The sequence below is a fragment of the Prionailurus viverrinus genome, chromosome E3 (assembly GCF_022837055.1).
Source record: "Prionailurus viverrinus isolate Anna chromosome E3, UM_Priviv_1.0, whole genome shotgun sequence".
Lineage (NCBI taxonomy): Eukaryota > Metazoa > Chordata > Mammalia > Carnivora > Felidae > Prionailurus > Prionailurus viverrinus.
The window spans coordinates 24,699,724-24,722,237 of record NC_062576.1 but is presented as its reverse complement, the minus strand read 5'-3'; the positions used below and the strand labels follow the sequence as shown (position 1 = coordinate 24,722,237).

Below are 22,514 nucleotides of genomic sequence, written 5' to 3'. Positions count from 1 at the left end.
AAAGCCGGCCGAAAGAGAGCAGAAAAGTGCGGGAGCGCAAGAGCAAGGGTAAATCCAGAGACCGCGGGTGGGATCCCGGGAAAGGGGGCTCTCTCATTGGACAATCCGGATCGGGAGAATCCAAAGTGCGGGGGGGGGGAGGTTTGTGATGGGATGTCGTAGACGTAGAACAGGATTACAGAGTGGATATCTGGGCCAGGACTAGAACCCAAAAAGTGGTAACATAAGTAATCTTCTGATTATTTACTTACAAAATTATGCGTCTGCCTATCCTGCGTCTTAGAGTAATTGGACTGGCCCAACCTCCTCCGGGGAGCAGTAGAGTGCTGTCCGCATAGAGAGTCCTCTTACGTAGAAAGCGTGGGAAAAGAGTGTCGCGGGGGAAGCTGGGAAACTCCGTCGTCGGCCACCATCTTGCTTTCCTTTAACCGGCTGCGACCGTGGATTAGAGCAATCTTGAGCCATGAAGCTGCTAAGCAGAGCCGGGTCTTTTTCGGTGAGCACAGCCGGTGGGCTTGGGGAAAGGTTGGGGAGCAGTTTGTCAGCATGTCAGGTGATACGGGCCGGTGGTGCTTGGTTTGGAGTTTCGGGGCCTTGGGCTTCCGTCTGCCCTTCAGCCGAATTCTGCGGGCCAAGTGGGCTGCAAGCTGAGTGGGTCGCGCATTGGAGGCCCAGCTCGTGCTACGAGCAGAAGAGACCTAACGCCGGAAAACCTGAAAAGGAGAGGGAAAGAGCTTGAGAGTGGAGGTGAAGTGACTCGGTGGAGAGACCTCTGAAGGTCACTGCTGCACTTGGCGTGCGGGAGGAGACAGCGAGTCCTGGGGGGCAAGGAGGCCGGCGAGTACCTAGCCCTCCACCCTTACCCTGTCAGCCCCGGCCCCTGCTTCTTAGTGTATCACGGAGCATCAGTTTCCCCAACGGTTAAGTTGAGCTTATGAGTAAAATGTTAAGGAAAAAATAAGCAAATTTGCCGTACAGTGCTTATCACTGTGCCTGAAACTTATTACGGTGCCCCAGCAGTATAACGTGTTTTTCTTGATGTTAGAGAATTCTAGGAGGAGCTCAGGGTCAGCCCTCGGGAGCCACTTAAGACTTCTCATTCAACCCAGACAAAACAGTCGTCACTTGGGGAAGACTCCTCAAATGTCAGCGTGCTATCACTGTGGAGTGGAGGTTATCATCAGGGGAAGTGAGGAACACTTTTAAAAATCTCAGGGGCGCCTGGGTGGCTCAGTCGGTTAAGCCTCTGACTTCAGCTCAGGTCACGATCTCGCGGTCCGTGAGTTCGAGCCCCGCGTCGGGCTCTGGGCTGATGGCTCAGAGCCTGGAGCCTGCTTCCAATTCTGTGTCTCCCTCTCTCTCTGCCCCTCCCCCGTTCATGCTCTGTCTCTCTCTGTCTCAAAAATAAATAAACGTTAAAAAAAATTTAAAAAAAAGAAAAAAAATCTCAGGTGGGCGGGGCCCCTGGGTGGCTCAGTCGGTTAAGCACCCAGTTTGGCTCAGGTCATGATCTCTCGTCCGTGAGTTGGAGCCCCGCGTAGGGCTCTGTGCTGACGGCTCAGAGCCTGGAGCCTGCTTCAGATTCTGTGTCTCTCCATCTCTCGGCCCCTCCCCTGCTCATGCTCTGTGTCTCTCTGTCTCTCAATAATAAATAAACGTTTAAAAAAAAAAAAAAAAAAACCTCAGGCGGGCAAGGTTTGCTGCCAGGGAATACTTGGTAGTATCTGCATACATTTTTGGTTATAATACCCTTTGGGGGAACGTACCTGGCATCTAGAGGCCAGAAGTGCTGCTAAATTCCTACAGTGCGCGAAAACATTCCCCCACAACAAAAAATTAGCCCAAGATGCCGGTAGAATCTGGTTACTAGATAACTTAGTAACCTGCTAGAGAGTGGTGAAGAAAAACGGAATGGAGTTTCCCTGTGCCTAATGTTTAAATAGGTATACTGTGGATATATAAAGGGCTGCCATTTAGACTACAATATCACCTAAATTACCCTTCCTGGCACACCTAGACAAACCAGTAATTAACAACTCTGAGAGCAGCCTAGTTAAACTAGCAAAACACCCCAAAATCTCCTCCATTCCATCCATCCCCACTTTCCAGTAGATGAAAGTACTCAAAGGTAACAGAACTGGAGAGGACTAATGTAAACAAATTGTAGTAAACTTGAAAACAATTAATGTTCCCAATTATATCACTTACTTTACAGAAGAATAAGTTTATACATATTTGGGTATTAACATAATCTAGTAATTGCATGACAATTACGAGGATAATTCTTTGCAACTGATTTGAATGGGACCAATTAAGGACGGTACATAATCAACAAAGCTGTTTCTTGAGGGAAAAGCACCTAAATCTCCCTTAACAGTGGAACTATAGATTATTCATACTTGAACAGCTATGAAAATCGAAAACCAAAATCACAAGTAGAATTAAACGTACCACACCCAGCAAACGAAATTGATAGTAAAACAAAGCTCATTGTAATTTATAATTAAAAAGTACTAATAACAAGTGAAAACTAGGAACCAACTTAGTACAGCCCTGATGTTGAATATATAACAGCCCTTCAGGACATCATAGAGGAGGGGCATTGCAGCCTCTGATGGGAGTCCTCAGGAAACTCCAGCAGTATGTGCATTTGGTTTTGGGATAACATCTCTGCTGATAACCTCAGGAACCTAAGGATGAATATTATAGCAGTGTATATCATTTGACAAAAAAAAAAAAACAAACAATAAAGTTATGCATTTTGGATCCATTATCCAGCATTTAAGAGGACCCTTTTACCTTTCCAGTGGCTGCATATAATAAACTGACAATCTGCTGTAGCTGAAGCTATTGTTAATTGCAGGATGATCAAAATTTATATTAGGCAAAGTAATAAAACCCTTCGTTGTGTGGTCCTACTGTAGCACGCAAGACAGTAAAGATACTGTGGAAAATATCGGGGGCTTGGAGGAATTTTCCTTGGTATACTCTTTTTTAAAGGTTACTAAAATGATCATGGAGATGAAGTCACTTCCCTTGGGAAGTAGGCTAAAATGAGATTCTCTGAGCAGATAAGGAAAACAGTAATGCTGACATCAATAAAATGGATGTGGCAGTCCCACACCTTTTCAAAAAATTCCAAAGCATTAGAGCCAGGAAGAACCACCTGAAGCTTTAATAGGATGGTTATAAGAAAAAAGATGGCTAAAAGGGAAAAGAAAATACAGTAGTTCTTTACATTTTAAAAAATGAGCATTGGGGTGCCTGGGTAGCTCATTCAGTTAAGCATCCAACTTCGGCTCCGGTCATGATCTCACAGCTAGTGGGTTTGAGCCCCGCATCAGGCTCTGTGCTGACAGTGCAGAGCCTGGAGCCTGCTTTGGATTCTGTGTCTCCCTCTATCTCTGCCCCTCCCCTGCTTATGCTCTGTCGCTCTCAAAAATAAATAAATGTGAAAAAATTTATTTAAAAAAAATGAGCACGTAGAATTAGGTATTCCTTCAGGCTCTACACAAATAGAGATTTAAGAGACAGTAATACTAAGTTAATCAGCCAAATCTTCCCATGAAGTTATTTTATCACTGGACACCTGTTCCTTGGGCACACCAGAATATAAGACATTGTTCTTGAAAGAAATCTGGGTAACCTGTCTTTTTTGTGTTTAGAGGTTTTATTCCCTGAAAGTTGCTCCCAAAGTGAAGACCACAGCTGCCCCTGCAGGAGTGCCTCCACTTCCTCAGGACCTTGAGGTTAGTCCCACTGAGTTGCTCATTGAAACCCATACATGCCTTACTGTCTTTGGTAATATGAAAACATTGATCACATCTTACTTTATTTTAAATACAGTTTACCAAGTTACCAAATGGCTTAGTGATTGCTTCTCTGGAAAACTATGCTCCTGCATCAAGAATTGGTTTGTTCATTAAAGCAGGCAGTAGATATGAGGACTCCAACAACTTAGGAACCTCTCATTTGCTTCGTCTTGCATCCAGTTTGGTAAGCGTCTTTACTGCCTCACTTTGTTCAGAAATGCTATAGTATCATGGTCTTAAAGAAAAGAAGTATAGTGGTAGCACTTGGGTGGCTCAGTTGATTAAGCATCCAACCCTTGATCTCAGCTCAGGTCTTCATCTCAGTTGTGAGTTCAAGCCCCACGTTGGGCTCTGTGCTAGGTGTGAAGCCTACTTAAAAAAATACATAAGTAAAACAAAAAAGAAAAGAAACACTATAGTGTACTTTTGGCAGACTTTAAAAGGATCTGCTATTTAGGTAAAGTTCTTTTTGAGTCTAATGACAATCAGACATTAGATTGTGATACAGTGTGATGTTTGGCAGTAAAAAATTACTAAATACGGTTGTTGTTTCTTTTTCCAGACTACAAAAGGAGCTTCATCTTTCAAGATAACCCGTGGAATTGAAGCAGTTGGTGGTAAATTAAGGTATGTTAAAAATAAGTAATAAGAGGGGCACCTGGTGGCTTGGTCAGTTAAGCGTCTGACTTCGGCTCAGGTCATGACTCACGGTCCATGAGTTTGAGCCCCGCGTCAGGCTTTGTGCTGACAGCTCAGAGCCTGGAGCCTGTTTCAGATTCTGTGTCTCCCTCTCTCTCTGCCCCTCCCCTGTTCATGCTCTGTCTCTCTCTGTCTCAAAAATAAATAAACGTTAAAAAAAAAAATTTTTTTTTTAAATAAGTAGTAAGAAATGATGAGAACACCAGAAAATACTCAACTGTAAGAGAACTTTTCTATCTTATCAAGGTGATTAAGGATTTGTGAAGACACAAGAAGAAGGCTAATCAATTTGACAACATCAAAATGTAAAACATCTTTATGACTTAAAGTAAAAATTCAAGTAACTGGCAGTAAATATTTGCAACATAAACACGGAAATGATTATTTGGAAAAATAAAGAACTACAAATTAGGAGAGGACAAGCAAAATAGGAAATGGACGGACAAAGGATAGGAATAGTCTATTCCCAGAGTAGGAAGCCAGAAACACTGATCTTTACTTATAATTGACAGTGTCATGCCGTTACCTGTCAGATTTATAAAAGGTGTTGGCAGTGTTAAGAGAGAGAATCTCTTCTACAGTTAGTGGAATAAACTGATACAAGTACTTAGGAAAGAATCAACAAATATCTAGTAATACTGAAAATGAGATACCTTACAGTCTAAGTTTTTAATCCACATGCACAAAGACTGGAAACAATCTAAATGCCATCTTCAGGGAAATGGATAAATAAAGTATATGGTGATATGGGACTAGTATACAGCAGTTAAGGAATGAACTAGATTATTCTAGTTAAATGTTTTGTGGAGAAACAACAGATATTTAAGGTATCGTTTTAAAAACAATACATAGTGCTTACCATTGTGTTTGTCTCTAGAGTGGGAAAGAGGGAGTGAAAGAGTTAGCCAGAGAAGGGTACAAAGAGATCTTCAACTTTAATTGCCATTTTTTTTTTTAGTTAGGGTAAAATATACATAAAATTTACTGCTTTAAGTGTACAGGTCTTTGGCATGAAGTGGCTTTAGGAAACCATCACTACTATACATCTCCAGGATGTTTTTTTTGTTCCCCAACTGAAACTCTCTAGCTATTAAACACTAACTCTCCTTCTGTCTTTGGCCACCCCTTACAGTGACCATTCTATGTTGTATGGTTTAGAGTTCTCTAGGTTCCTCCTGAAAGCAGAATCATGATATTCTTTCTGATTTCTGATTTCACGTAGTTTAATGTCTTCAAGGTGCATCCATGTGTAACATGTCAAGATTTCCTCCCTTTAAAGACTTTTTAAAATATTTCAAGCTTTAGTTGACGAATATGTGTGCTTTTACACTTCAGAATAAGTTTTCCAGAGGAATTTGTTGATTTAACAAAGATATAAGGAAGCCTTATTTTTCTGATTTAGATAATTCATTGTAATTTATTTCTGATTCAGTGTGACTTCAACCAGGGAAAACATGGCCTACACTGTGGAATGTCTGCGAGATGATGTGTAAGTATCTGCATGTGCTGAGGCCATCTGCTTTTAAAGAAATCCTAAGCTGCTCAGTTCTTGTCCTTTTTAATGTGGCGTTATGACCTCTGATTTTGGTCACAAACTATAGAACGCTATGCTTACCACAAGGCCTAAAACTTAATATAGAGAGCATTACATTTATGTAGAATGGACTTTGGTTTTAAATTTTTGACCTGAAACTCTTACCTTGATGTCTTCTATAGTGATATTCTAATGGAGTTCCTGCTCAATGTCACCACAGCCCCAGAATTTCGTCGTTGGGAAGTAGCTGACCTTCAGTCTCAGCTAAGGATTGACAAAGCTGTGGCTTTTCAGAATCCACAGGCTCGTAAGTATATTTTCAGATCACATTCAGTTGCTTCTAAGATACTGGGTTTTTGAGGAAAAAAATTGCTGTTGAAATTTTCTTCTGCTTGAGTTTATAAATAACTTTTCCAAAATTTGTCTAGTTTCTTAACTGTGTTCTTTTGTTTCTAAACATTTATGTTGATTATTTTTCATCTTTGATGGTATGTAAATTAATTATAGAATCCCTGTTTTAGTATTTAGAATCCAGTGTTTTTTCAGTAGTTTGCTTACACCAAACCGAGCAACGGTTCATAATTGGTGCTGCTATTATTGCTTAGGCAACTCACCTTTACTAGATGTTTCCAAAGGAAGCAACTGATTTTTTTTTTTTTAACTTTTTTGGTGTTCGTATTTTGTGTTTATATGATAACTGTCAACAAGTGTGACTAGCAAAACAAATACATAAACAAGCAGCACCGACTCTTGGAAGTCACACAGGTTCGGCAGGAGCAGAAGCATGCAGGTGGACCACTCGGGTCTAAGCAGGTGACCAGCTGCAGGGGCTCAGCATGGGATGCGCTTCACTTAGAACGCAGGCCTGTCAGTGTCTGGAACGTATGAGAGCTTGGTTTATGTTAGCTAATACTATGTTAGTGATACTGTTTTACAAAGGAGTATGGTCTTCATTACTCTGGGCCTCCACCAAAGAAATAGATGGCCTGTAAGTCATCTTTTCTACAATTTTCTATTTCTTCCCTGCTGTTAGCAGTGAGGTTCCAGCCTTCATCCTTTCTATCTGAACAGTTATTGCTGTCTCCTGGCTGGTGTCTGCCCCCAGGTCTACATCTTCATCCATCTCCCACATTGCCATCAAGCGATCCTTCATGAAAACCGTTTAAAGGCTTCTCAGTCTCTGTTGCATAAAGTTCAAACTCTTCAACTTAGCATGTGTGATAACTTTCACCATCTGACCCCTGCCTACCTCCATCGCTTTTTGTTCTATCTTCTTCCCCTCCCAACTGCATTTCCCCTTTGAATCTGTTATCCTACTGGATGCTTTTGTCTGTTTTCTCTGCCTGAAATGCCACTCCCTAATCATTCTCCTGGGAAACACCTACTCTTTATGTAAGACTCATCCTGGATTTTACTTCTGGTGCTCCTTCCTGATTCCCACTGCCCTTCCCTTGTGCCCCTGCTGCTTTTTTCACATCCTGCTGACATCAGCTTCATCATGCTTTCACAGTTTTTCCTCTCAACATTTTGAGGGCAGGCATTGTGTCTTACTCATGTCTCTATTTCCAGCACCTAACACAGTGCCTGGCATAGAGAAATTGCCCAAATAATGAGCAAATGAAAGGGACATACCTCAAAGACCCTGACTGAAGCAGGAAAGTAAGAACAGTGCCAGTCACCAGTGAGGAGTGCAGTTTGACCTCCGAGAGCTAGTAAGATGACTTAACACTGGCACTTTCATACCTCTTTTTAACCTGACAACTCCTCATTACTTAGCCTCGGAGTAAAATTCAGGTAAATGACTTATCCAAGATCACATGGCATGTTGGTAGCAGAGCTATAACTCAATTCAGACTTGCTGAAACCCAGACCATTATAGTTTCCAGACGATACCAGGTAGATGAGAGAAGTGATCAGGTGGACCCCGTGATGTAGAAGCTGCTTTCACGTAATTTCTTGCTTTTCTCAGCACATTCAACTGGCAGAATTTTAAAATTCAAGCCTTAATCTTAACACTTCAATGCCATAAGGTGACCAAAATTGTAGTCTCATTGCTTTCCAGGTTCTGAAAATGTTGACTTTATTTGAATTGTATTTCCACAAGTGCTTCTTTACTTATTTTACAGGTGTCATTGAAAATTTGCATGCTGCAGCTTACCGAAATGCCTTGGCTAATTCCCTGTATTGCCCTGATTATAGGATTGGAAAAGTGACACCAGATGAGGTACTGATAAAACACATTACCTTTTACAGTGTGCTGCTTTTCACTGCCATTTCAGGTTTGTTAATTTTTCTTTTCATCTTCAAATTTAAAAAATTCACCTCCTGGCTTTTTTTTTTTCCATCAGCTTGGCTTTTTAACTAAAATTCTATCTGAACAATTTTTACAGCTTTTAACTTAAAGTTTTGAATCACAAAAGGAATATATGAATTTCAGAAAAATCCAGAACAAGTAAAAAAGAAAACATTTCACATACCTAAAGTCACTGAATGTTACTGCCTAGATATATTTTCCTCTAGACCTTTCTCTGTTTATATGTGTCTTTTTAAAGCAGTATTTAAATGTTAAATTTAGTAATCTTGTGACCAAAAGTCTTCTTTAACTCCTCTGAATAGGCAGATAGGAATGAACCCGTATCACTTCCCATCCCTCGTTAGCCTGCTTACTAGCTCATTCGCCTCCTCCAGCACACTGGCCTCACTTTGCTGGCAGTACAGACTTGCCACATGTCACAGCCTTATGTATAACCTAAAACTTCACTTCTAAAATGTGAAACTGAAACCTTGAGTATCAAACCTGCAAGTGTAGATATGCATATATAATCTTAATTTCCTATTCCATCCCCCCCCCCAAATTTTTTTTATCAAAAGATATTAAGAGAAAAATTTGCAAAAGAAAGAGAAGAATTGGGAACTATTACTCGCAAAGTATATATAACTTGGAAATTAAGGTTTTATTCTTTCATTTCTGGTTAGCCACTAGAGCAAACTGAATTGTATATTCTATCCCTTTACTCTTTTTTCTCCTGGTTAGAAAACCATCCACTTATCAATCAACAGTTTAATGCCTCCCATTCATATGGCACTTTAAAAAAAAATTATAACTGATATGATCCAACTTAAATGCTAAGCATTTTTCATAAGACTGGCCGTCAGTGAGTTTTGAAATTTTTCAGAAATCAATTTCACCCATGTGAAAATATATTATTAAGATAACTAAAAGAATATATAGAGCAAAACATCTACAAGAATGTCAACTGTAAGATTGCTTATAATTGTGAAAAATGAGACACAAGTTAAATACCCAACTTTCTGGGACTGAATAACTCACTTAGTTATCTGTAGAATGGACTTATTCAGTCATCCAAAAATATTGATACGGAAAAATTCCATAGCATATTATCAAGTGAAGAAAAGACAATTTACAAATAGGATATACCGTAGGGTCCCAATTTTAGAAAATAAAGTGTGTGTGTGTGTGTGTGTGTGTGTGTGTGTGTGTGTGTCTGTCTGTCTGTCTCCTGGGCAAGATGTTAACCATGGTTATCTCAAAATTATTAGCATTTTTAATTGTGTCCTTAAAGGAAATCCTAAAGAAATTGGTGGTAGACTACCTTGAGCAATGGCAGCATTCAGTAGAAAAAATACATATATATGACTTTCCAGGGTGATTCCAGAGATTTAAGCACCATTGGCTTTAGGGCATAAATTGTGGTAACTTGATTCAGTCTCATTACCTTAGCCTAGTGATTTTTAACATTATGACCCATTCCCAGGGAACTTTTTTTAGCCAATTTCTTATACCCAGAATTTTTAATATCCTAGATACACTCTGTGTTTATATATGTATACATATATATATTTGTATTCTATATATGAAAGGAGTAAAATGTTTTTCTTGCCCCCAGGAGCCAATTTTCAGTCCCTTGGGAGCAATAGTGGGCCTGTTGAGAGTATGTTTTAGCCCTACTTTTGTATGTTAGGTCTAAATAATATAAACCAGTGATTCGCAAATCTCACTGATCTCAGATCACCTGGGGATTCATTGGATGGGCAGATGGTTGGTTGGTTTTAAATCAAGATTCTGATTCCACATTGAATCTAGTATATCAGTTTGTAGAGTGGGCCTAGGAATGGGGTGGGGGTCAGAGACAGTGACAGTGTTTGTTTTTGTTTTTTAAGCTCCAGCTAATTTTGTTATCCAGGTTGGAAACCCTGATATAGACTGTAATCTCCTGACAAGGAACCCTTCAAAGATGAGTGTGAAGGATATAGGAGGGATATGGTGATATAACTGTTAGCCCTACGGTAGAATGTTAGTGGTACCTTATTACTGTCTATAAAGAAACAAAAGAAATCTGATGCACATCTGCTAAAATCATCTTATAATAAAAATCATAAACTTAGTCTCATTTTTTTTCAAGTTCAAGCCAGTGTGTGCTCTGATTTTTTCAGGCCTTTTTTAATTCCTTTTTTTCAGTACAGATTTATTGAGATATAATTCATGTAATGTATAGTTCACCTACTTAAAGTGCACAGTTCAGTAGTTTTCATTATGTTCATAGTTCTGTAACCATCATCGTGTTAAGTTCTAGTTCTGAATTTCAGCAATAGTTTTAAAAATTAAATCCATATTAAAAAAAAATTAAATCTGTATAATTCAGCACTAGGTAGTCTAGTTCACTACAGCAGCCTTTAAGCCTGAGTTTTTATTTTCTCTTGCGCTGCAGTTTTAATTGTTAGTGTTTTGTATTTCTACCTATATAACCTCATAAATGTTTTTAACTTCCTCAGTTACATAACTATGTGCAGAACCATTTTACAAGTGCGAGAATGGCTTTGATCGGACTTGGTAAGTTGGGAATTGCTTGCAGGTCAGTTTGTTTCCTTAAGAACAGTAACTAATTGGGGCGCCTGGGTGGCTCAGTCGGTTGAGCGTCTGACTTCAGCTCAGGTCATGATCTCGTGGTTCATGAGTTCCAGCCCCGCATTGGGCTTTGTGCTCATAGCTCGGACCCTGGAGCCTGCTTCAGATTCTGTGTCTCTCTATTTCTCCCCCACTCGCACTCTGTCTCTCTTTCTCAAAAATAAATAAATATTAAAACAAAAATTTTTTTTAAAAGAACAGTAACTAATTATGTGAGCACATGATTGAATGAAATTTGATAACTCAGTCCTCTGTTTATGTTTACAGTCCTCAGGCACTATGTGATGGGATTTTAATTCTCAGGTTGTTTTGTTTTAGAAAGCAGAATTCAACATTTATGTAAAAAAAATTACAGTATTTGAAAAATCTTTGACAAAGGACAAATGTCTCTGAGCAAAGAGCTTTAAAAGTATTTTTGTTTTTGTTTTTAAAGATGTATAATATAATTGAAAATAGGCAAAGGGCACGAACAAACAAGTCATGGGGAAAATGTTTGTATATATGTGTGTATGGCCAATTATTGTAAAAAAAATAGCCTCACTAGTAGTTAAAAGCTTCTAACCCATGACATTGGCAAAAATTAAAAGATTGACACCACCCAGTATTAACCAAGGTATGGAGAAATAGGCACTCTTAAAAATTGTTGGTGGAAGCATAAACTGGTCCATTTTTGGAGGTCTCTTTAAATATATTAAAATTCTAAATGTTGACAGCTTTAGACCCAACAATTTTATTTTTAAGCATTTATCATACAAAAACAGTTGGTTAAGTTTACAAAACAGTTGCACAAGGATATTATTTGCAATATTGGGTTTTTTGTTCATTTGTTTTATAAATAACACTTTAATAGAGGTATCATTCACATACCATAAAATCCACCTTTTTAAAGCGTATGATTCCATGGGGTTTATTATATTCAGAGAGTACTATGACTATTAACATTGCATAATTTCAGAACATTGTCATTATCCCCAAGAGAGGCTATATTTATTAGCAGTCACTCCCCTGTTCTACTTCCTCGCCTTTGACAACTGCTAATCTACTTCCTGTCTCTGTAGAATTGACTTGTCTGGACATTTCATATAAATAAAATCTCATAATATGTAGCCTTTTGTAGCTGGCTTTTTTTCAGTTAACATAGTGTTCTCAAAGTCCATCCTTATTGCAATGTACCAATGTTCCATTCCCTCTTCTAGCTAAAAAATATTCTATTATCACTTTTTGTTCATCCATTCATCACTTGGACATTTGAGTTGTTTTCACCTTTTGGCTATTGTAAATATAAATATTCATGTATAAGTTTTTGTTATATGCCTGTTTTTAATTCTTTGGGGTATATTATTAGAAGTAAAATTGCCAAGACATATGGTAAGTGTTTAACCGTCTGAGGAACTGCCAGACTGTTTTCTGTGGCAGTTGAACCATTTTAGTGTTTCCACCAACAAGTGCACAAGGGTTCCAATAACTACACTTTCTCACCAACACTTATTATTATCTGTCTTTTTGATTATGACCGTCCTTGTGCGTGTGAAGTGGTGTCTCATTGTGGTTTTGTTTTGCATCTCCCTAATGACCAAGCACATTGAACATCTGATTTTGTGCTTTTGGGCCATTTGTATATCTTCTTTGGGGAAATACATATTCAGGTCCTCTGCCCATTTTTTAGTTGGGCTGTTTGGTTTTTTTTATCGTTGAGTTGTAAGAGTCTTTGTATATTCTGGATACTAAATCCTTATCAGATATGTGATTTGCAAACATTCTTCCCCATTCTGTGGGTTCTTTTCACTCTCTTGAAAGTGTTCTTTGATGCACAATGCAATATTGTTTTTAAAAAGTTTTTTTTTTAATGTTTATTCATTTTTGAGAGAGGGAGAAAGTGAACAGGGGAGGAGCAGAGAGAGAGGGAGACAGAATCAGAAGCAGGCTCCAGGCTCTGAGCTGTCAGCACAGAGCCCAACATGGGGCTCAAACTCACAAGCCAGGAGATCATGACCTGAGCTGAAGTTGGACGCCCAACCGACTGAGCCACACAGGCGCCCCTGCAATATTGTTTTAATAGCCAACTATTGGAAACAGTCCATCAAAAAGGGATTGATTAAATAAATGGTGGTACATCCATTAAATGGAATTCTTTATAACCATTAAATGTTTGCTGTAAACCACTCACTTAGATCTAAATTACAAAAGACAAGTTAGAAATAATATAAATAGAGTAACACCATTTAAAAAAAAGGAAAATGATAATATTCATATATGTGTAGTAAAAAGTTCTAGATGAGTATATAGTAAAGTATAAGTGGCATCTCAGGGAGGGTAGCATTTTGGGAGCGTACTCTTGTTTTCTTTACTGTTTTTTTCTATAAAAACTTGAATTGTACAATCATGTATTTAAAAGAGGTATTTTACAATTGTGTTTTAGAAATGATGGTTCTATCTTGGTTTTGTTTCTGTTGAAATAGGTGTGAGTCATCCTGTTCTAAAGCAAGTTGCTGAACAGTTTCTCAACATGAGGGGTGGGCTTGGTTTACCTAGTACAAAGGCCAGATATCGTGGAGGTAAGTAAGCATTTTGTTCTGTTAGGACTAATTTATCAGAAGGATGTTCCACATCAGAATAGCATATTGGTGTGGGATAGGCCTGATTACTTACCACCAAACAGACTCCGTGTGGAAGGAAGGGAATAGATTGGTTGGGAGTTGTGTATTAAACGTGTTGTGTATGTGTGCGTGCGCGCTGTGGGGAGAGCAGAATGACATGCTAAGAGCACCAGGCCACAGGAAAGTTTAATTTCAGTGAGTTAATACTGTGTTGTAGAGAATACAGAATAAAACCTGTGGGAAACAAGCCCCTTTCTTCGTCACTCTCTCCTTACATGGCACCAGGTGAAATCCGAGAGCAGAACGGAGACAGCCTCGTCCATGCTGCCCTTGTAGCAGAAAGTGCTACAATAGGAAGTGCAGAAGCAAATGCATTTAGTGTTCTCCAGTATGTCCTTGGTGCTGGACCACACGTCAAGAGGGGCAGCAATGCTACCAGCTCTCTGTACCAGGCCGTTGCCAAGGGAGTTCACCAGCCATTTGATGTGAGTCTGAATAGTCAGTATCTCTCCTTTTGTTTTTAAAGGGTCAGTGTGTATGATGTAGTCCTGTTAATCTGCTCTTCAAATAAAATCTTTGTAAAGTTGAAGAGATAGCCAGGCTTGAGTTTAGTTCCTTAGAGGATCTAACTAAAAACTTACTGTCTTTTCAATTATATTCTAGTGTGGAAAGAAGTAAATGCTTAAAAAGTGAGAGATTCACACTTCAGTTCCCTTTATTTTTTTTTAATGTTTATTTTTTGAAAGAGAGAGAGAGAGAGAGAGCGCGAGCGCACAGGGGAGGGGCAGAGACAGAGGGAGACACAGAATCCGAAGCAGGCTGCAGGCTCTGAGCAGTCAGCACAGAGCCCGATGGGGGACTCAAACTCACAGACCATGAGTTCATGACCCGAGCTGAATGAAGTCTGATGCTTAACCAACTGAGCCACCCCGGTGCCCCAGTTCTTTGAAGTTCTAGATATTAAACATTTTCCTAGATTCTAATTAGTCTTTTTTCTAGATTTTCTTCTGTCCCCTTGTGTTCTTATGGCTACTTTGTGAATTTCACTGCACTTTCCAACCAAAGGTACAACATATACACTAAGAAACAGTTTATGGACCCACCGCTCCAGATTGAGATTAAAATAGAAAAATTATGACATTTAATTTTAACGAAAAGCCATGTTCCTCTCAAACACACCTTTTATAACAGTGAGCAAAGTGCTAAAGCTTTCAAAATAATGATACTTCAAATCAAGAGAATGTAAAATGTCAGCCAACAAACTGTTATGTAATGAGCACCCCTTGTTTGCCCAGTGCAATACCCCACATGACCTTCAACAAAAGCAGTAAATGTATTGAATTTTAGGACTAAATATTGGTCGTGATTTTACAACAGTATATGGCACAAGTAGATAATCTTTGGCCATATGACACTTAAGAGTGGAATTAAAATCAGTGGTGTCAACACGAAATGAACCAACCTTTTAGAGTCCGAAAGTAAGAAAGAGTTTTATTGGAGCTCCAAGTTACAACAGCTGCCCAGGAAACATGCTCTTCACAGGGAAGAAAGTGCTCCAGAGAATGAACAGTTTTTACAGGGTTATATACTTTTTACGTCCTGTGAAAGCTCTAAAGATTATAGATTCTCATTCAGGCAGGAATCACAATTTTACTGTAAAGAAACGCAGGACTCTGAGCACTGATTGTTATCTCCTGGACAACATGGTTTTCCTTTAGGCTACTCATTCACAAAGCAGATATAAAGTGCGTGTGTGGTGGGCCATAAACCACGCTTTTGATTTGAACAAAGTTTATGATATGCAGTCCTGTTGACTCAGAAAGAAATCTAAAATGATTTCCCTGTATATCAGGCCTTCAGAGCGTTTTTCTCTCTTAAATGATAGTTTTTAAACCTTTTTTTTTTTTTAATCCCATATAGTTCCCCAACTGCAATGCCCAACACAAAAATTTTCACTTTAAAAAAAATTTTTGAATGCCCACTTGACATTGAAAGCCTTGGAATCTTCTGTACAAAACCTTTGGTGTTCCCTGGAGCACAGTTTGAAAACCATTATCTTAAATTAGTTCTAAATTAAATTATAGCTGCTACTTTTTAAATTTCTTCTACATGTCATCTCTCCTCATTCATGGTCTATTCTGGGTTTTTTTCTTCATACTTACTCTTCACCATTGAATGTTAATGATGCTTTTGGGTGGCTGGAGTTTAATTCTAATCCAGTGACATAATTTAACAGAAATTCCTACTTCAGCATTTGGCCAGAAATTTGGGGTATGAATAAGAGTCTCAAAATTGTAATTAAACTTCAGGTAATTAAAGAGCATTTCTTCTTGTGGTGCCTGGGTGACTTAGTACTTTGGTGTCCGACTCTTGATTTTGGCTCAGGTCATGATCTCACAGTTTGTGGGTTTGAACCCAGTGTTTGAGCCTGTGCCATGTGTGTGAAGCCTGCTTGGGATTTTCTCTGCCCACCTCTCTGTCTGCCTTTCCCCCACTTGCACCCATGCTCTCTCTCTCTCAAAAATAAACTTTAAATTAAAAAAAAAAAATTATCTCTTCTTTATATTGGCCAAGTCAGTGGTTCTCAAATTTTAACATACATAAGAGTCATCTGGAATTATTTTTAAAATGTGGCTTTCCAGATTGCATCTACAGGGATCTGGGTGAGTGAATCTGTTGTAGAAACCTGAAAGTCTTTTTTTTTTTTTTTAATATGAAATTTATTGTCAAATTGGCTTCCATATAACACCCAGTGCTCATCCCAACAGATGCCCTCCTCAATGCCCATCACCCACTTTCCCCTCCCTCCTACCCCCCATCAACCCTCAGTTTATTCTCAGTTTTTAATAGTCTCTTATGGTTTGGCTCCCTCCCTAACTTTTTTTTTCCCCTTCCCCTCCCCCATGGTCTTCTGTTAAGTTTCTCAGGATCCACATAAGAGTGAAACCATATGGTATCTGTCTTTCTCTGTATGACTTATTTCACTTAGCATAACACTGTCCAATTCCATCCACATTGCTACAAAAGGCCATATTTCATTCTTTCTCATTGCCAGGTAGTATTCCATTGTATTTATAAGCCACAACTTCTTTATCCATTCATCAGTTGATGGACATTTAGGCTCTTTCCATAATTTGGCTATTGTTGAAAGTGCTGCTATAAACATTGGGGTACAAGTGCCCCTATGCATCAGCACTCCTGTATCCCTTGGGTAAATTCCTAGCAGTGCTATTGCTGGCTCATAGGGTAGATCTATTTTTAGGAACCTCCACACTATTTTCCAGAGCGGCTGCACTAGTTTGCATTCCCACCAACAGTGCAAGAGGGTTCCTGTTTCTCCACATCCTCACCAGCAACTATAGTCCCCTGATTTGTTCATTTTAGCCACTCTGACTGCATGAGGTGATATCTCAGTGTTGTTTTGATTTGTATTTCCCTGATGAGGAGCGACATTGAGCATCTTTTCATGTGCCTGTTGGCCATCTGGAGGTCTTCTTTAGAGAAGTGTCTATTCATGTTTTCTGCCCATTTCTTCACTGGATTATTTGTTTTTCGGGTGTAGAGTTTGGTGAGTTCTTTACAGATTTTACTAGCCCTTTGTCCAGTATGTCATTTGCAAATATCTTTTCCCATTCTGTTGGTTGCGTTTTAGTTTTGTTGATTGTTTCCTTTGCTGTGCAGAAGCTTTTTATCTTCATGAGGTCCCAATAGTTCATTTTTCCTTTTAATCCCTTGCCTTTGGGGATGTGTCAAGTAAGAAATTGCTGCAGCTGAGATCAGAAAGGTTTTTTCCTGCTTTCTCCTCTAGGGTTTTGATGGTTTCATGTCTCATATTCAGGTCCTTCATCCATTTTGAGTTTATTTTTGTGAATGGTGTAAGAAAGTGGTCTAGTTTCACTCTTCTGCATGTGGCTGTCCAGTTCTCCCAGCACCGTTTGTTAAAGAGACTGTCTTTTTTCCATTGGATATTCTTTCCTGCTTTGTCAAAGATGAGTTGGCCATACTTTTGTGGGTCCAATTCTGGAGTCTCTATTCCATTGGTCTGTGTGTCTGTTTTTGTGCCAATACCGTGCTGATTTGATGATTACAGCTTTATAGTGGAGGCTAAAGTCTGGGATTGTGATGCCTCCAGCTTTGGTCTTCTTCAATATTACTTTGGCTATTCGGGGTCTTTTGTGGTTCCATACAAATTTTAGGATTGCTTGTTCTAGCTTCGAGAAGAATGCTGGTGCATTTTTTATTGGGATTGCATTGAATGTGTAGATTGCTTTGGGTAGTATTGACATTTTAACAATATTTATTCTTCCAAGCCATGAGCACGGAATGTTTTTCCATTTCTTTGTATCTTCTTCAGTTTCCTTCATAAGCTTTCTATATTTTTCAACATACAGATCTTTTACATCTTTGGTTAGATTTATTCCTAGGTATTTTATGCTGCTTGGTGCAATTGTGAATGGGATCAGTTTCTTTATTTGTCTTTCTGTTGCTCCATTATTAGTGTACAAGAATGCAACTGATTTCTTTACATTAATTTTGTACCCTGCGACTTTGCTGAATTCATGTGTCAGTTCTAGCAGACTTTTGGTGGAGTCTATCGGGTTTTCCATGTGTAATATCATGTCATCTGCAAAAAGTGAAAGAAAGCTTGACTTCTTCATCTTTGCCAATTTTGATGCCTTTGATTTCCTTTTGTCATCTGATTGCTGATGCTAGAACTTCCAACACTATGTTAAACACCATGGTGAGAGTGGACATCCCTGTCGTGTTCCTCATCTCAGGGGGAAAGCTCTCAGTTTTTCCCCATTGAGGAAGATATTAGCTGTGGGCTTTTCATAAATGGTTTTTATGATCTTTAAGTATGTTCCTTCTATCCCAACTTTCTCAAGGGGTTTTATTAAGAACGGATGCTGAATTTTGTCAAATGCTTTTTCTGCATCGATTGACAGGATCATATGGTTCTTTTCTTTTATTAATGTGATGTATCACATAGATTTGCCAATGTTGAACCAGCCCTGCATCCCAGGAATGAATCCCAGTTGATCATGGTGAATAATTCTTTTTATGTGCTGTTGAATTCGATTTGCTAGTAGCTTATTGAGAATCTTTGCATCCATATTCATTAGGGATATTGGTCTATAGTTCTCTTTTTTTGCTGGGTCTCTGTCTGGTTTGGGAATCAAAGTACTGCTGGCTTCATAGAATGAGTCTGGAAGTTTTCCTTCCCTTTCTATTTTTTGGAACAGCTTGAGAAGGATAGGTATTATCTCTGCTTTAAATGTCTGGTAGAATTCCACAGGGAAGCCATCTGGTCCAGGACTCTTATTTGTTGGGAGATTTTTGATAACTGATTCAATTTCTTCGCTGATTGTGGATCTGTTCAAGTTTTCTATTCCTGTTTGAGTTTTGGAAGTGTGTGGGTGCTTAGGAATTTGTCCATTTCTTCCAGGTTGTCCAATTTGTTGGCATATAATTTTTCATAGTATTCCCTGATAATTGCTTGTATTTCTGAGGGATTGGTTGTAATAATTCCTTTTTCATTCATGATTTTATCTATTTGGGTCATCTCCCTTTTCTTTTTGAGAAGCCTGGTTAGAGGTTTATCAATTGTGTTTATTTTTTCAAAAAACCAACTCTTGGTTTCATTGATCTGCTCTACAGTTTTTTTTAGATTCTGTATTATCTATTTCTGCTCTGATCTTTATTATTTCTCTTCTTGTGCTGGGTTTGGGGTATCTTTGCTGTTCTGCTTCTATTTCCTTTAGGTGTGCTGTTAGATTTTGTATTTGGGATTTTTCTTGTTTCTTGAGATAGGCCTGGATTGCAATGTATTTTCCTCTCAGGACTGCCTTTGCTGCATCCCAAAGCGTTTGGATTGTTGTATTTTCATTTTCATTTGTTTGCATATATTTTTTAATGTCTTCTCTAATTGCCTGGTTGACCCATTGATTCTTTAGTAGGGTGTTCTTTAATCTCCATGCTTTTGGAAGTTTTCCAGACTTTTTCCTGTGGTTGACTTCAAGTTTCATAGCATTGTGGTCTGAAAGTGTGCATGGTATGATGTCAAGTCTTTTATACTTAAGGGCTGTTTTATGACCCAGTATGTGATCTGTCTTGGAGAGTGTTCCATGTGCACTCAAGAAGAAAGTATATTCTGTTGCTTTGGGATGCAGAATTCTAAATATATCTGTCAAGTTCATCTGATCCAATGTATCATTTAGGGTCCTTGTTTCTTTATTGATCCTGTGTCTAGATGATCTATCCATTGTTGTAAGTGGGGTATTAAAGTCCCCTGCAATTACCACATTCTTATCAATAAGGTTGCTTATGTTTGTGATTAATTGTTTTATATATTTGGGGGCTCCCGTACTCGGTGCATACACATTTCTAGCTCTTCCTGATGGAAAGACCCAGTAATTATTATATAATGCCATTCTTCATCTCTTGTTACAGCCTTAAATTTAAAATCTAGTTTGTTTGATATAAGTATGTCTACTCCAGCTTTCTTTTGACTTCCAGTAGCATGACAGATAGTTCTCCATCCCCTCACTTTCAATCTGAAGGTGTCCTCAAGTCTAAAATGAGTCTCTTGTAGACAGCAAATAGATGGGTCTTGTTTTTTTATCCATTCTGATACCCTGTGTCTTTTGGTTGGCACATTTAGTACATTTACATTCAGTGTTATTATTGAAAGATATGGGTTTAGAGTCATTGTGATGTCTGTATGTTTTATGCTTGTAGTGAGGTCTCTGGTACTTTGTGGTCCTTGCAACATTTCACTCACAGAATCCCCCTTAGGATCTCTTGTAGGGCTGGTTTAGTGGTGATGAATTCCTTCAGTTTTTGTTTGTTTGGGAAAACCTTTATCTCTCCTTCTATTCCGAATGACAGACTTGCTGGATAAAGGATTCTTGGCTGCATATTTTTTTTCTATTCATCACATTGAAGATTTCCTGCCATTCCTTTCTGACCTGCCGAGTTTCAGTAGATAGGTCTGATACTACCCTTACGTGTCTGCCTTTGTAAGTTAGGGCTTTTGTATCCCTAGCTGCTTTCAGAATTCTCTATTTATCCTTGTATTTTGCCAGTTTCACTATGATATGTCATGCGGAAGATCAATTCAAGTTACGTCTGAAGGGAGTTCTCTGTGCCTCTTGGATTTCAATGTCTGTTTCCTTCCCCAGATCAGGGAAGTTCTCAGCTATGATTTGTTCAAGTACACCTTCAGCCCCTTTCTCTTTTCTTCTTCTGGAATTCCTATGATACAGATAATTGTTCTGTTTAATTGCATCACTTAGTTCTCTAATTCTCCCCTCACAGTCCTGGATTTTTTTATCTCTTTTTCTCAGCTTCCTCTTTTTCCATAATTTTATCTTCTAATTCACCTATGCTCTCCTTTGCCTCCTCAGTCCGTGCTATGGCCGCCTCTGTTTTATTTTGCACCTCATATATAGCATTTTTTAGTTCCTCATAACTCTTTTTTAGTCCCTTGGTCTCTGTAGCAATAGGTTCTCTGCTGTCCTGTATGCTTTTTTTTCAAGCACAGCGATTAATTTTATGACCATTATTCTAAATTCTTGTTCCGTTATATTGCTTAAATCGTTTTTGATCAATTCGTTAGCTGTCACTACTTCCTGGAGTTTCTTTTGAGGAGAATTCTTCTGTTTTGTCATTTTGGGTAGTCCCTGTGGTGGCTTCAAACTGCAGGGCACTTCCCCTGTGCTGTCCGGAGTAACTTGTGTTGGTGGCGGGGCCATAGTCAGACCAGATGTCTGCCCCCATTCCACCACTGGGGCCACAGTCAGATCAGCGTGTACCTTATCTTCCCCTCTTCCAGGGGCAGGCCTCTCTGTGGAGTGGTGTGGTCCCTGTCTGGGCTGCTTGCACACTGCCAGGCTTCTGGTGCTGCTTTGATGGGATCTGGCCAAGGATGTATTAGGGTGGATCCGCAAGGTGTACAGGGGCGGGAGGGGCTGGCTTAGCTCTGCCGTCTGTGGCCCCCTGCGGGAGGGGCCCTGCAGCACCAGGAGGGAGGCAGGCCCATCAGAGGGATGGATACACAGAAGCACAGCGTTGGGTATTTGCGCGGTGCAAGCAAGTTTGGTGATGGGAACTGGTTCCCTTTGGAATTTGGGCTGGGGGATGGAACAGGGAAATGGTGCTTGCCAGAGCCTTTGTTCCCCCACCAAGCTCTGTCCTTCCAGGGCTCAACAACTCTCCCTCCCAGTGTCTTCTCGCCATTCCCGTTCTCTGAGAGCAGAGCTGTTGACTTTTAACGTTCCAAATGTTAAGTCTCGCTGGCTGTCAGAACTCACGGAATCCGGCCCCTCTGCTTTTGCAAGCCAGACTTCAGGGGCTCTCCCTTGCCCAATGGGCTGCCCCTCCACCGCCCCAGCTCCCTCCCACTAGTCCGTGTAGCACACACCGCCTCTCCACCCTTCCTACCCTCTTCTGTGAGCCACTTGTCTACACTTAGCTCCGGAGAGTCCCTTCTGCTAGTCTTCTGGCGGTTTTCTGGGTTATTTAGGCAGATGTGGGTGGAATCTAAGCGATCAGCAGGACGAGGTGAGCCCAGTGTCCTCCTATGCCGCCGTCTTCCTCTATCCTCAAAGTCTGTATTTTTAATAACAGCTCAGGTGATCCTTATGTAATTTGTCTGCATAAACACTGGGAAACACTATACTAAGCACTCTTGTTCACCTTAAGGAGCTTACCCCTCTGCTCAGAGTGCAGATAGCAATACCCCTGTTATCTAGAGGCTCAACTTTTGGCTACCTTGGACAGCTAAATAACATCCACCAAGCAAACATTTTCCCCCAGTCCTTTGACTTTAGTCTGTAGGAGAAGTGTAAGTGAATTGATGAAAAAGAAGTCACAATAGCAGAAGGAAGAAAGCAAGTTTGTCTAATGCCAGAGCCCACAGTCTGTACCCCTCAGCCATACCGCAT

General features: G+C 39.6%; 1 protein-coding gene across 1 annotated transcript in view; it reads left to right on the top strand.

Moving 5' to 3' along the window:
• Positions 1-338: 338 nt before the first annotated feature.
• LOC125154204 (cytochrome b-c1 complex subunit 2, mitochondrial) overlaps positions 339-22,514 on the top strand; it is a 30,793-nt gene continuing 8,617 nt past the window's right edge. The window contains exons 1-10 of the mRNA XM_047838054.1: positions 339-496; positions 3,666-3,749; positions 3,847-3,996; positions 4,375-4,439; positions 5,944-6,000; positions 6,228-6,352; positions 8,172-8,269; positions 10,840-10,897; positions 13,432-13,527; positions 13,855-14,054. Coding sequence (XP_047694010.1) covers positions 464-496; positions 3,666-3,749; positions 3,847-3,996; positions 4,375-4,439; positions 5,944-6,000; positions 6,228-6,352; positions 8,172-8,269; positions 10,840-10,897; positions 13,432-13,527; positions 13,855-14,054 — 966 coding nt within the window. The 5' untranslated portion in view covers positions 339-463. The remainder of the gene's footprint in view (positions 497-3,665; positions 3,750-3,846; positions 3,997-4,374; positions 4,440-5,943; positions 6,001-6,227; positions 6,353-8,171; positions 8,270-10,839; positions 10,898-13,431; positions 13,528-13,854; positions 14,055-22,514) is intronic.